At 37.4% G+C, this 15394-nt stretch overlaps 1 protein-coding gene across 1 annotated transcript in view; it reads right to left on the bottom strand.

Annotated features, from left to right (window-relative positions):
* The window catches only part of LOC102437361 (disintegrin and metalloproteinase domain-containing protein 2), an 82516-nt gene that overhangs the window by 16348 nt on the left and 50774 nt on the right, over nt 1–15394 (bottom strand). Inside the window, exons 15-16 of the mRNA XM_023751830.1 lie at nt 14758–14863; nt 9909–10092 (exon numbers count right to left, since the gene is read on the bottom strand). Coding sequence (XP_023607598.1) covers nt 9909–10092; nt 14758–14863 — 290 coding nt within the window. The remainder of the gene's footprint in view (nt 1–9908; nt 10093–14757; nt 14864–15394) is intronic.

Consider the following 15394-nt stretch of genomic DNA (forward strand, 5'->3'; position numbering starts at 1 on the left):
TAAAAATAAACACATCGTTGTCACTGGAAATAAAGTTATTTTTAAGCTCAGAAAATGCGAGACAATGTGATTTCTCAAAAGAATCAAATACTGAAGCCAGCATTATTCCAGTGGCCATCAGTGACCAGACATATAGGATTTAAATGATCATGTGTACCCTACACCAGTGACACTTATGAGCAAATTTTACCTAATCTTGAAAAAAAAATCTGGAGAGTAAAATAGTGCACTAGGAAGTCCCAAATTGTTTTCCCTTGGAGATATTTTTTAAAAAGGAGGAAGAAAGAGAGGTAGAAACCTTTGTGGCTTTTTTGTTCAACCTTGTGTCACTCCTTTGGCACAGTCTTGGTTTGAAGAAGCTGAGTTCCCAGTTCCCTCCCTAAACTGAAGAGAGCAGAAAAGATCCTATTTTCAATATTACGTCTGAGAAGTTCCTGAGGACTTGTCCCATTTACCTAATTTAAATCTCAAATGGAGAGACGCAATGGACACTGCTCAGGAAGACTAAGACTTTGCAGACACCTGGGGCAAGAGATTATTGGTGGAGACATACAATAGATCACTTAAAGCCCCAAAGAAATAGTCTCTTGCATGAGACTATTTGGAATAATAAGACATTTAAAGCATTCATAAATGTGGGAAATCAAAAAAGTCACACAGAGGCCCTGGAAAGATGCATATCACAAAAGTTATCAGACCACAAGCTTTCTCCACAGGCTGATGCCAAGGGTCAGAGCTACCCAACAAATTAGTACAGGACTGTCCCTGCACAGAGCCGGTCTGAAAACAATGGGAGAAGTGATTGTTTTATTTAAAAGATCACAAGAAATAAAAAGAAACAGAAAAACATATCTCATTTAAGTGAAGTGACATGTTATTTTTAAGTAACTATACTAAATCTGCTGAAGAAGATAAATGAAAACTGGATAATGAAAGGAAATTTGCCCTAGCCAGTTTTGCTCAGTGGACAGAGCATTGACCTGTAGATTGAAGGGTCCTGGGTTCCATACCGGTCAAATCAGGTACCTTGATTGCAGGCTCCTTTCTGGTCGGACCCTGGTGAGGGCGCCTGCAGGAGGCAACCAATCAATGTGTTTCTCTCACATTGATATTTCTCTCTGTCTTTCCCTCTTTCTTCTACTCTCTCTAAAAAATCAATGGAAAAAAATATCCTTGGGTGATGATTGAAAAAAAAGAAAAAGAATAGAAGGAAATTAGAAAACTGACATGAACAAAATGAGAATATCAACAAAGAGAGCAATTTTAAAAAGCAATAAAAAAGATGAAAAATACAATACAGGCATACCTCATTTTCTTGTGCTTCACTTTATTGCACTTTACAGAATCTGTATATATATATATATACATGTATACATATATACACATACCGAAGGTTTGTGGTAACCCTGCTTTAAGCCAGACTATTGGCACCATTTTTCCAATAGCATTTGCTCACTTTTTGTCTCTGTGTCACATTTTTGTGACTTTCACAATATTTCATACCTTTCCATTATTATTTTTGTTATAGTGATCTGTGATCAGTGCCTACGATGTTCCATTGCAATTGTTTTGAGGTACCATGAGCCATGACCATGTAAGACGGCACATGTAATCAATAAATGTGTGTGTTCTGACCACTCCACCAGACTGGCTGTTTCCCTATCTCACTCCCTCTCCTCAAGTCTCCCTATTCCCTGAGACACACAATTTTTGAATTTGGCAAATTAATCACCCTACAATGGCCTCTATTGGAGGCTCCAAGATTTTGGGGGAAAAATCTTGGGGCCCTTAAGAGTCATGTTAACTATACTCTACCTTTGCTCTATAAATGGAACACTGAAGCCTGATGACAGCACATCTATTTATAACATGGTTTACTGAATCTTTTAAGGACCCTGTTGTGACTTACTGCTCAGAAGAAAATATTTCTTTTATTTATTTATTTTTTGTCAATTGAGCCTGCAACTGAGACATGTGCCCTTGACTGGAATTGAACCAGGGACCCTTCAGTCCCTGCAGGCTGAGGCTCTATCCACTTAGCCAAACTGACTAGGGCAGAAAAGGTTTATTTTAAAATATTACTGATCATTGACAGTGCACCTAGACAGTCAAGAGCTCTGATGAACAATGAGATTGTGTGTGTGTGTGTGTTTCATGCTTGCTAATACAACATCCATTCTATAGCCCACAGATCGTCTTATTATTTAAGGAATACATTTTGAAAGACTATCACTGTTATAATAGTGATCCCCCTGATGGGTATCAGCAAAGTACATTGAAAACCTTTTGGAAACGATTCACCATTCTAGATGTCATTAAGAACATTTGTGATTCATGGAAAGAGGTCAAAATATCAACATTATCAGGAGTTTAAAAGAAGTTGATTCCAATGGCCATGGATGACTGAGGGGTTCAATACCTCAGTGGAGGAGGCACCTGCAGGTGTGGTGGAAATAGCAGGAGAACTAGAATTAGAAGTGGAGCCTGAAGATATGACTGAGTTGCTACCATCTCATGATAAAAATTTAATAGATCAGAAATTGCTTCTTATGAATGAACAAAGAAGTTGGTCTGTTGGAATGAAATCTATTCCTGGTGAAGATGTTGTGAAGACTGTTGAAATGACAGCAAAGAATTTAGAAAATTATGTAAACTTAGCAGATAAAGCAGTGCAGTGCTTTGGAAGACTGACTCCAATTTTAAAAGAAGTTCTGTTGGTAAAATGCTATCAAGTAATGCAGAAAAATTGTTCATGAAAGGAAGAGTCAATTGGTGAAGCAATCTTTATTGTCTTATTTTAAGAAATTGTCACAGCCACCTGAACATTCAAAAATGATCATCCTTATCAGTCAGCAGCCATCAACACCAAGACAAGACCCTTTACTATAAAAAAGATTATGACTTGTTAAAGACTCAAATGATGGTTAGCATTTTTTAGCAATGAAGTATTTTTAAGGTGTGTGCATTGTTTTTTAATTATTATGTAACATAATAACCAGTTGCATTTCCGTATATCAATGGTGCACAATTTAAAAAGGAAATGAAGTAAACAGTCCATTTTTCAATAGCATCAAAAAGAATACAATACTAAGGAATAAACTTAATCAAGGAGTTGCAAGACTTATTGCTGAAAATTATGAAACATTCTTGAAACATATTAAAGAAGACACATACAAATAGAAATATATCTTATGTTCATACATATTTTACATCAAAAATAGTATGTTATATCCAGTTCTTTATAAACTAGGATAAAAGGTAATAACACTGCGCTCATATTGTAAGAGCAATATAGTTGATCCTTGAACAACTCAGGGGTAATGGTGCTGATTCACTTGCAGTTGGAAATTAGAGTATGACTTTTGACTGCCCCAAAACTTAACTACAGTCAGTTCTTGGTATCCATGGACAAATTAGTTCTAAAATCCATGGATGCTCAAGTTCCTTATGCAAAATGGCATAGAACAATACATACCTTCAGCCCTCCACATCTGTGGTTTCCCATCCGTGGATCAAAAATATTGTTTTCAATCCACTGTTAATTGGATCCACAGATGAAAAACTGTGAATATGGAGAGTTGGCTGTATTTATTGAAAAAAATTCATATGTAGCTTTATAATGTCCAAGAATTGAAATAATATGTATTGGATTCAATACTTCTTGCTATTTTTTTTTTGTTGATAAAGGAATTTTGAAATTTCTTGTGACAAAGTGTTCATTCAAATCCAAATGAACATTTACATAGTAGTATGTAAAAAATGATATTCTAATTTGCAGAATACATAAAAATTTTTGAGCACTAATATGCAGCTAGCTTGATCATCTTTTGCTAAAAGCAAGATATAATATACATGAAGCCAACATTTTGCGGCCACCGCTTGGCTAAGACCTTCCAAAATCTCTATCCAGCCTCTTTATCTCTCTACCTTGAAACAGAAACTTCTTCAACATCATCATGTATTTTTTTAATGATAAACAGTAGCATGATTTCAAACTGCTGAAGTAGATGTCTATTTGATAAAGTATCACCTTGGTGCACCCTTTCCTCCCATTCGCTCTTACAATAATCCTTCTTGAAATGTGAAGATAGTTGGAGTTCCATTAATCATCTTGAAAACATAAGGAAGAGTATCACTTTACCAGAAAAGGATCTATAGCTGAAAAACTAGACTGAGTCTGGATCATTGATGATATGATGAAACCCCATGACATCTCTAATGGACAATTTTTTGCATGACAAACAAATGGCTTAATCCATATCCTGTTTAAGCCATTCTTGGGGGATAAAACCATTCTCGGTGGTTCTTGTTTCCTGTGCAATTCCTCACTTATACAGTCTGTGGTAGATTATTTAGAAGTAATAGAGAGTTAAAAATTAAAGACAGTTTATGCAATAATTTGGGAAATTTTTGCAAAGTTAATTTTATAAAAGCAAACTTATTACAAAGTTTTTTAAATGTCTGAATTTTATGTGAGAATTTGGGATAACAATTCTTCATTTATAATTTTATTCCTAATTTTTAAAATTAATATTAGTAATGTTGTAATAAGATTTTATTATGTATGACAAATCTATATATATAAAAGCCCAGCAACCATTACTGTGGAACAACCAGAACAACCAGAACGACTGGTGGCTACGCCGCACACTGTGGCAGCCAACCAGCCTGATCCAGGCCCCAATTGCCTCCCTCCCTGGCCAGCCCAGCCCCTGATTGGCCCCCAACACCCCGATAGGGGGCGGGGACAGCTGCCAACCACCTGAGGCCCCTCCCCCTGGATGGCCCCTCCCCTGGTCAGCCTCCGACACCTCTATATCACACATTGAAATTGTGTGTCTCAGTCAGTCTTCCAAAGCACTGCACTGCTTTATCTGCTTTATCTCCCTGGTGCGTGTACATTTAGTGTAAGCACAAGAAAATAATTATCAGTCCCTTTAGACCCTGACCAGAGTCTCCAGAGGGCTCTGCTAATACTGCAGCCAAGGTGTGGAATTCTTCCTCCATGTCCCACAGCCCCAGGATACCTTCCAAGTTAGCCAAAAAGGCAACCTAAGCATTAACAGGATGGCGGCCCTTTGCTGAGGAGTATAGAGAGGCTGGATGGGGATTTTGTGAAATTGCGGTGCCTTGCAAATTAGATGAGCTTTCAATCGCTCTTTAGATGGGGCGGCTAAGAGGACCCACAGACTACCAGGAGCAACAGCGAAGGGTAAGCAAATTCAAAAACAGAAAAACTTTTAAACAAACAGACATGAAGATCATATTGGGAAACTAAGGGTAGTGCCCAAGGAAGAACATAAAAATCATTAAAGGGTCATCATCCATCTTGATATACATTTGCAAACAACACATAACTTCATCTCATGGCTTGTGAAATGCAAAACAGTTCTGTTGTGGGTTTTCTTTTGACCATCTTTAAAGTATAATTAGATCCAGCTGGAGAAAAGCTATAGCTACCAGCATTAGACACCCCGTCTGGCCCCACCCTGATTGGTCCCCATTGGGATGGGCCGAATGTACCCCACCCGTGCACAAATTTGTGCACCGGGCTTCTAGTATTTCCACAAGATCAGGTGAAAAGAATATATTATAGACATGTATACATTCATAATGATTTACAATTAAAATGTGAAAAATTTTAAGATTTCATTTATTCCTGGTTACAACCAAAACATAAATTTTTACTCATCATTTCCAAAATAACTATTCTGCTCCCAAGTCAATTATATTTTGCCTTTCCCTATATTCTTCATCAAGTAATTTAATGCATTATACTTCTTATTAGATGAGAGAAAATTTGTAACTTAAAATTTAGATTTAAGAATAATTTAAACCAGCTTTGTTGTGTACTTATGTATATATACCTTAGTGACATATATTTCATAGAGCAAAAATGTAGGAAGACAGAAATTCTGATACATATACATCTGTACAATCTTATATAATAAAGAGGTAGTATGCAAATTAACCCTCACATCCTCACTAGATGGCTGCCTATGACCAGGCTGGCAGGGGGGTTAGTGAGGGATGACCAAACAACTGGACAGCAGGCTGCATGGGGCAACCAGACCAGCAGAGGAGGCAGTTGGGGGCAACCAGGCTGGCAGGGGAAGGCAGTTGGGGGCAACCAGGCCAGCAGGGTGGGGACAGTGAGGGGCAACTAGGCTGGTGGGGGTGGGCAGTTGGGGGCAAACAGGCCAGCAGAGTGGGGCAGTTGGGGGTGACCAGGATGGCAGGGGTGCAGTAAGAAGAGACCAGGTCAGCAGGAGGAGGGGGGAGTTAGGAGCTACCAGGCTGGCATGCAGAGATAGTGAGGAGCAATCAGGCTGGCAGGGGGGCATTTAGGGGTGACCAGGCAGGCAGGTGAGTGATTAGGAACCAGCATCCAGGATTGTGAGAAGGATGTCCGACTGCTGGTTTAGGCCCAATCTCCAGGGTCCCCAGGGGTCCTGAATTGGAGATGGTATAGGCTGCCCCCCCTTCCCATGCATGAATTTCATGCCCTGGACCTCTAGTGAATAATAAATTTAGATAATAGAATGGGATGTTCTTGTAAAAAATATGCAGTTAGTATAGCTACATAAGAATGTTATATATTGATGTCCTAAAAGAATCTACTTATTTAAAAACCATGGGTGGTGTTCATCACATCCAGAAGAACCGCTGCAACCAAGTGGAAGGAAGTCAGTCCTGCAGGGGTTGTCTTGGCAATGGCTGCGCCCTCCCCCAAGCTGTTTCCTGTAAGGGCGGGGTTTGAGGCAGGAACCCGCCCTCGGAGCATGGAGGCAGATCTTTCTAAAGTGTGCCACGCACCAGCATGGCCAGGGGTGAACCTGAGTGGGAGCGGCTGAAAGGCTTAGAAAAGACAGACAAGAGAATGAAAGCCGGGTCTCAGTGAGACGCTGCTTCTCTGAGAGACAGCAACCATGCTCACAGCCATGCCTTTATTTTATAGCAGATGCTACTAGGCAAAGTACTACTCAACTACATGCACCTGAACTCTATCAAGCCTACATCACTCAGGCACGTGGGGCCATGTGTGTTCAGACCATAGGTTCAAGCTTACAACTATAGCTGTTGGCTATAATTGTGCTGGGAGGGCCCTGCCCTCCAAGCTGGGACTTGCACTTGGCAATTAGTCAGTCCAAGGCTTGAACCTGTCCAAAACACTGTAGCGTCTCCCCACAATGAAGTTTAAATTCTGTTTCTTTGTTACTAATGTTGTGGCCCCACCCCATAACACAGAAACAATTTCCGGAGGATGAGGCCCAGGAATCAGGATTTTAAAAAGATTCCCAGGTGATTCTAATGTGCAGCCAAGGTTGAGAACCACTGCTATAGATAGTATTAAACATATATCTAAACATACAATTCTTTGTCCAAAAAATGAGCATGTTCAAAAATTAAATGAAGAAATTTTGGATATATTCGATGGAGATTTTCACACACATTTGAGTGATGATTCCATTGATTCCACAGATGATGCTGACAAGGAAAATTTTCTCATCAAATTTCTTAATAGTATTACTCCTTCGGGAATGCTGTGTCATAAATTAAAATTGAAAGTGGGTGCAATCATCATGCTATTGAGAAATCTCAATAGTAAATGGGGTCTTTGTAATGGTACCAGATTTATTATCAAAGGATTACAACCTAACATTATCGAAGCTGAAGTATTAACAGGATCTTCAGAGGGAGAGGCTGTTCTGATTCCAAGAATTGATTTGTCCCCATCTGACACTGGCCTCCCATTTAAATTGATTCAACGACAGTTTCCCCTGATGCCAGCATTTGTGATGACTATTGATAAATCACAAGGACAAACTCTAGACTGATGGTGAACGTATGACAAGCGTGTCAGAGGTGACACGCAAACTCATTTTTTTGGTTGATTTTTCTTTTTTAAATGGCATTTAAATATATAAAACAAATATCAAAATAATCAATCTTTGTTTTACTATGGTTGCAAATATCAAAAAATTTCTATATGTGACATGGCACCAGAGTTAAGTTAGGGTTTTTCAAAATGCTGACACGCCGAGCTCAAAAAGTTTGCCATCACTGCTCTAGACAAAGTAGGCATATTCTTACCTGAACCCGTTTTTGCACATGGTCAGTTATATGTTGCTTTCTCTCGAGTTTGAAGAGCATGTGATGTTACAGTTAAAGTTCTAAGTACTTCATCACAGGGGAAATTAGTCAAGCACTCTGAAAGTGTTTGCAATCTTAATGTGGTGTACAGGGAGATATTAGAATAAGTTTAATCACTTCATCAGTCATTGTTTGCATCACTGTTGTTTTTATATCATGTTTTTGTAGTTTTCATATCATGTTCTTGTTGTTTTCATATCATGCCTTTGTTGTTGTTATATCCTTCTGTTACTGTTTATTTATTAATACATTTATATATTATTTTCATATACATTTTACTAATTTCCTTTAATCTCTCACACTTCTATTATAGAGAAAGGGAAAATAACAATATTAAAATATCTCTGCTAATTAATTTCCTTTTTAAAAAAATATATTTTATTGATTTTTTACAGAGAGGAAGGGTGAGGGATAGAGAGTGAAAAACATCAATGAGAGAGAAACATCGATCAGCTGCCTCCTGCACACTCCCCACTGGGATGTGCCCGCAACCAAGGTACATGCCCTTGACCAGAATCAAACCTGGGACCCTTGAGTCCGCAGGCCGACGCTCTATCCACTGAGCCAAACTGGTTAGGGCAATTAATTCCCTTTTAATGTGCACGAATTTCATATACTGGGCTACTAGTGTATATACAATGTCTGTAGATTCTATTACATTCTCAGAGAGAGATAGAGAGAGAGAGATTGGATAGAATGTTCATAAAAATAGAAAGAGTAGTTACTCATCGTATATGTGCCTTCTATTAATTTTTGCTTTACTCTATTCATTCTATACTAGAGGCCTGATGCACAAAATTTTTGCAAGAGTAGGCCTTTAGTCCCCCGGCTGCCGATACCAGCTTCTCTCAGGCCGCCGGCAGGCACCAGGTACCCAGTCTTTCCTTGCAGCCTTGGTTTCCTCTGGAAGGTTATCCAGAAGGATGTCCAGAAGAACATTTCATCTAATTAACCTATTGTGCTTTTATTATTATAGATTATTATAGACTAGAGTCCTGGTGCATAAAAATTCATGCACTGGAGGGAAGGTCCCTCAGCCTGGCCTGCCCCCTCTCACAGTCCAGGAGCCCTCAGGTGTGGGAGGCAACCTGGAAATCAGGGGAAGGTGACACCCCCATCATACCTCTGCTGCTGCCACTGCCAATAGCACAAGCCTTGGCCAGCCCTGGTTACCTGAGTCTTGGGCTGGCCCTGGGAGGCTGGGCAGATGCCATCCAAGGCTTGCCTACACTTCAGCCTGCCCTGCTTGCATGAGCCTCAGTCAGTGGGGGGTACAGGAGGAGCCAAAGCCAGGGGAGGGGCAGAGGGGACTGGGCACCTCCATCTTGTGAGGGTGTGATGGTCAATTAGCATACTCCCTCTTTACTATATAGGATTAATGTTATCACTTAAGTGGTAACATATTATTTAACAGCTATTTTAAAGTAATTATATCATAAGATAGGTCATAACATTAGAAATACTCTGTGCATTATAATTTAACAAAATAAATACAGTGAATGAACGATATGATTCTCAGATCAGTGAACGTAAAAAAAATTTAAGAAAAAAGGTAATAAAATATTCATGGTGATATCATATATGCATGAAAACAGATTATATATTTTTTCTTTTTTAGTTTTTTCTCATTTAAAATTTTTCAATTTTTTACTTATGAAATTGAATGTGTACTTAAATTATGAGGAAAATATTAATCATGCATTTAAAAATAGAGTATAAATTAGAAAGTCATTTGAGACTAAAAGCATACATACCTTATTTGTACCACAAACAGTTCCATCTTTTACCCACATCTTATTGCTCTCAGCATGATCATATTTATATTCCAATGCGACACAGATATTTCCATTTACATTAGTATAAATAATAATGGCGCTGCTACTTTCAAGTATATTTTCACCGTCATGTTTACATATTAATTTTCCACACATCACATCACTATAATTTACAAATAAATGAAAATCATTAGTTTTAAATACAAATAAATATTAGAATATCATTTCTAAAGCAAAAAGATTTAAATAAAACACTGAAGTTCTGAAAAAATTATATGCAATTAATTGTGAAACACAAAAAAAATGAGGGTCTTACCTGCATTGATAATAATGGAACATTTTAGTAATGATGAGCTACTTCCTAGATAACCTGATATTTTTGTAATGATTCTTTTACTTTTTTGATTCTTAGACATAATCAATTTCCAGTTTATTCTATACTAAAAAATTAACAAAGTTTATCCTTTTCAGTTTTTAAACATAATGCCTACTTCTCACCATTATGGGTAAAGACTTTGAAATATTTTACTTAATAAATACTAACATATAACCACTAAAATACATCATAATGATAGCACTATGATGCACAAAAATTATGAAAGTAACCAGAAAATGAGAAAAAGTATTAATAATCTCCAAAATTAATAGGGGACTCATATAACTTAACAAAAGGAAAATACACAATCCAAAAAAAAAAATAGGAAAAGGAACTAAATAGACACTTTTTGAAAGAGGACATACAGAAGGCCAAGAGACATATAAAAACATTCTCAGAGTCACTAATGATCCCAGAGATGCAAATTAAAATGACAATGAGGTACCATCTCACACCTGTCAGAATGGCTATCATCAACAAATCAACAAATGACAAGTGTTGGTAAGAATGTGGAAAAAGGGGAACCCTCATGCATTGCTGGTGGGAATGCAGACTGGTGCAACCACTGTGGAAAACAGTATGGCATTTCCTCAAAAAATTAAAAATAGTAATCCCATTTGACCCAGTAATCCCACTTCTAGGAATATAACCCAAGAAATCAGAAACATCAATCACAAATAATATATGTACCCCTATGTTCATAGCAGCACAATTCATAATAACTAAGATTTGGAAACAGCCTAAGGGCCCATCAGCAGATGAGTAGTTTAGAAAATTGTGGTACATCTGCACAATGGAATTCTACACTGCTATATAAAAGAAAGAACTCTTACCATTTGCAACAGCATGGATGGACACGAAGAGAATTATACTAAGTGAAATAAGTCAGTCAGAGAAAGATAATATCACATGATCTCACTCATTTGTGGAATATAATGAACAACATAAACTGATGAACAAAAATGGATCCAGAGACGGAGAAGCACCAAACCGACTGTCAAACCTCAGAGGGAAGGCAGGGGAGGGGAGGGGAGTTGGGGCTTAAGAGATCAACCAAAGGACTTGTATGCATGCATATAAGCATAACCAATGGACACAGACAGTAAGGTGGTGAGGGTATGTGCTGGGAGGTGGGAGTGGCCAGGGAGAGGTCAATGAGGAAAAAGGAGATATATGTAATATTTTCAACAATGAAAAATTTAAATTAAAAAAAGGCAATTCCACCTTCAGCCTTGGCTTTTGTTGTTGCTGGAGCACTGTCGCCCAAATCTGCTTTACTGCTGAGCTGTGATGACTGCAGATGCCCTTTGAGCCCCGGCGCTGCCCCAGGTGCAGCCAGCCAGGGAGGGCCTGTGGGAGGTTGGCTCCAGGGCCTGTCTGGCTAGTCTCACCCAGTCCCGCCCCACCAGCCATCTTCTAAATAATTTCCTTTCAATGTGCACAAATCCGTGCATTGGGCCACTAGTTTTATATAATGAAAAACAAGAATAAACTGTTTACATTTAAACTCCTAAATATTTTTTATCTAAACTCCTAAATATTTTTTATCTAAACTCCTAAATATTTGCTAAGCTAAATTTAACATCTATTTACCTTTTAATTGAGTACTTTCAAAAGTAAGAGCTCAAGGGTCAAAGTGACATTAATAAACAAAGTAAACAAATTATATACTGTGGGGCTATCACTAGGTCCATTATTTAAAGTATACGCAGTATTTTAACAAAATGGATATCCTCAAAATCATGTCTAAGGGATTATTGTCCATATCTGTTTGTGGCACATGTTATACCATCACATTTTTGTTTGGTCCATGAGTTCTGTTTGAGGTCATAAGTCAACCACACATCCATTGCTGTCAGAGGAGTCAACAAATTCTCCTGCACTAGAGAGACTAATCCCAGCCCAACTACATACCATGTTCTCTAAATAACCTTCTACTCAGCATAAAATCTTAGCAATATTGAAAATATAGATATGTTAGAACAATTTTAGGGGTGGGAGGATCAATTTTCTATTTCTGATTTTTTGCCTTTTTAGCAAAAGAGGAAAATTTAAGAGAGAAAACTAGCCTCTGGCATTCAGTGAAGGTCTGATATTACAGCAAGGCCTTGAAGTTGATACAAGCTACGTTGCCCTCATTGCTAGACCATGGTATTTACCTGTTAAATACAGGCCAGTATAAGAATATCAACTTTAGGTAAAGCCATTCAGTGACTATGCCGATCAAGAAAAAAAAAAAAAAAGTCCACAGCATAAATCATCTCTGAACATAGGAAGACAAGAAATAAACATTGTCCAAGCAACAAAATTACCAAACATCCCTCTCATCCAGCCAATATGAGTTACTGTTGTTTTATTACCAACTAGAGGTCCAGTGCACGGATTTGTACACCAGTGGGGTACCTCGGCCTGCCCTGCGGGGATCGGGCCAAAACCAGCTCTCCAACATTTCCCAAGGGGTCCCAGATTGCGAGAGGGTGGTTCTCGGGTGACACACCCTGGAATCTGGCTCCCTCCTCTCTGGTTTCAGGTGCATCACCCGAGAACCACCGCTGCCAAGTCACCACAGCTCAGCAGCTCCAGTGTTGAGCGTATGCCCCCTGGTGGTCATTGCACATCCTAGCTACCCGTCGGACGGTCAGATGGTCGCTTAGGCTTTTATATATATATATAGAGAGAGAGAGAGAGAGAGTACAGCTTTAGCTTCACTCTCTAGTTTTCCTTCTTCACATATGATTTATTAATATATCCGATCACAGAATTACTTTCACTTCCTGAAAACATCCAATTCAGAGCAATGATCCACTTCCTGAAACCCTACTGAAAGTCACTTTAACACAAGCTCAAGTCCTATAATTAGTCTCTAAAACCCTGGAGCTAAGATGTTTCACAGTTTCCCATAGTGTAAAGTCTCACTGACTAGAAGCTGTAAGAAACCAAACTTGTTCAATTGCAGGTGGGTTCCTTGTGGTTTTTAGCTGGAAGGTATTAACACAGAACTTGACTTAAGAATCACTTATACAGTTAAGAAGTAGGTTGAAGTTGGTTGGAGTTAGAGTAGAATTCTAATCTAACACAAACACACACACACACACACACACACACACACACACACTGAAAGCTTTGAAATGTAAACAGAGAGGGAAGAATTGAATGATAATTGAGCCATAAGAATGGAAATTCCATATGAGGCATTTTGGACTGTGGCTTTAAAAATAATCCATGAGAACATTTTAAATATCCTTAGCTTGAAAAATCAAAAGGCAGAATTAGAATATGAGCTTAATATCAATTTGGTGACTGAAAATTAAAAGGGACTGAGCACTAAGATGTGTATATGAACTTCACCCTAAACCCTTTCTGACCACTAACTAAGCATGTACAATGAACACTCTAGGGAATTATTAAAGTGTATCTTAAAGATAAAGAACACTATTTTCAGCTGCTGCTCATAGAGAGATACTATTTATGAGTCCAATTATGTTCAATCCCTTCCATATCAAAATTCATTAGCCTTCTGAAATGCATAAAAATAACACAAAATTTCCATTGTATATTATTCATAGTATTCATTATAAAATAAAAAAGTGCTAGGCATATAAAAAATTAAAATGTGACATAGTCAGGATGCAAATAAATCACTGGATACCAATATCAAAATGACCTAGATATGGCAATTAGCAGAGAAGTACTTTGTAGCAACTACTATAAAAATTACCAGGGATTTAAAGGAAAACGTAGTCATATTAGTTAGAAGGTTTTCTTTGGTCAGTATGTGCTTTAGCAATTATAAAACACACTTCTGTGTATTCTGGATTTGAGTATATGGAAAAGCAATTTGTAAATGTACTAAGATGTACTTTGTGGTGTGCATACCATATGTCAGTCCCATTTTAAGTGCTTTTCCTAGACTACTGAAACTCCCCACTGGCATCAGACCAATGATGTTAGTGAAATTAATATTTATATTTTATATATGTGAAACATATGTCCAAGGTCATTCAAGTAGATAAATGGTATGGTTAGCATTTGAAACTATGGTGTCTAGCTGTACAGCACATGTTCTTGAGCACATGTTCTTAAACACAGTGCTTTACTACTTCCTGGGTAGTAAAAATGTAAAAATGCATGTGTTGTTTTCGTTTCATTACTATAAGAATGGTCATCCTTTGTAAAATTAAAGTGACAGCATGAAAAATAAAAAAAATCAGTCAATCTAACTAATGGATAATTAATTAATCTATGTGTAAATTAAACAGTGTATCGGGAGATACTAAGGGTAATTTGGATATATGAGAAACAGAAGCACAGACATTCTGTATTTCAAATAATTCTAATTTGATTAAATGAAGTCTTTGTGGCCAGGTGAAATTTTTATTACACATAACCTTATGTGGTGGTATTTTCAAATTTAAGGCAAAAATAAAGTTTCTTAAGTTTTGTAAAGCATACTTAGGATCACACTTCTTGTATCCTGAAGCATCTGCACCACAGCTGCCAGATCTATCAGTCATAGAATTAAGGTATTTAAAACACTCTGGAGGAGCTGCACCTAAAGCTGAAAAAGAAAAGTATGGTTAGTCACATTGAACTTATATTAATTTTAAAATAATTAACAAATGAATTTGGCATTTTAAAATAGTTTACAATATATATTGCACAAAATAATCTTGTACTATAAATTGAAAATAAAAAGTAGGTTTAAGATCACACAAAACCACTTCAATGAAATATTTAGAAGTTAAAATATTCTTACTATCCAAATACCTTAGATATAAGCATTGTATTCAGTTTATTTTTAAATTGTTAGTAAGTATAGAAACACATGTCTGTAAGAAATTTAAAGAATATCTTATTAGTCAATAATTTGTGTTTGCATAAATATCTTTTCAAGTCAAGCCAGTCAACTTATATCTTTGGTTTTTATCATAAGTACTTCAGACCAAAAAGTATTGGAGCCACAATTGATTCATCTTCACATTTGCTATCCAATCCATAGACAGAATGTATTTAATTCTCTTAAGATACAACCTACTTAAAGGGCAGTTTACTTAACATAACCCTCCATCATCAGTTCTATTCTAGGATT

The sequence above is a fragment of the Myotis lucifugus genome, unplaced genomic scaffold (assembly GCF_000147115.1).
Source record: "Myotis lucifugus unplaced genomic scaffold, Myoluc2.0 scaffold_26, whole genome shotgun sequence".
Taxonomy (NCBI): domain Eukaryota; kingdom Metazoa; phylum Chordata; class Mammalia; order Chiroptera; family Vespertilionidae; genus Myotis; species Myotis lucifugus.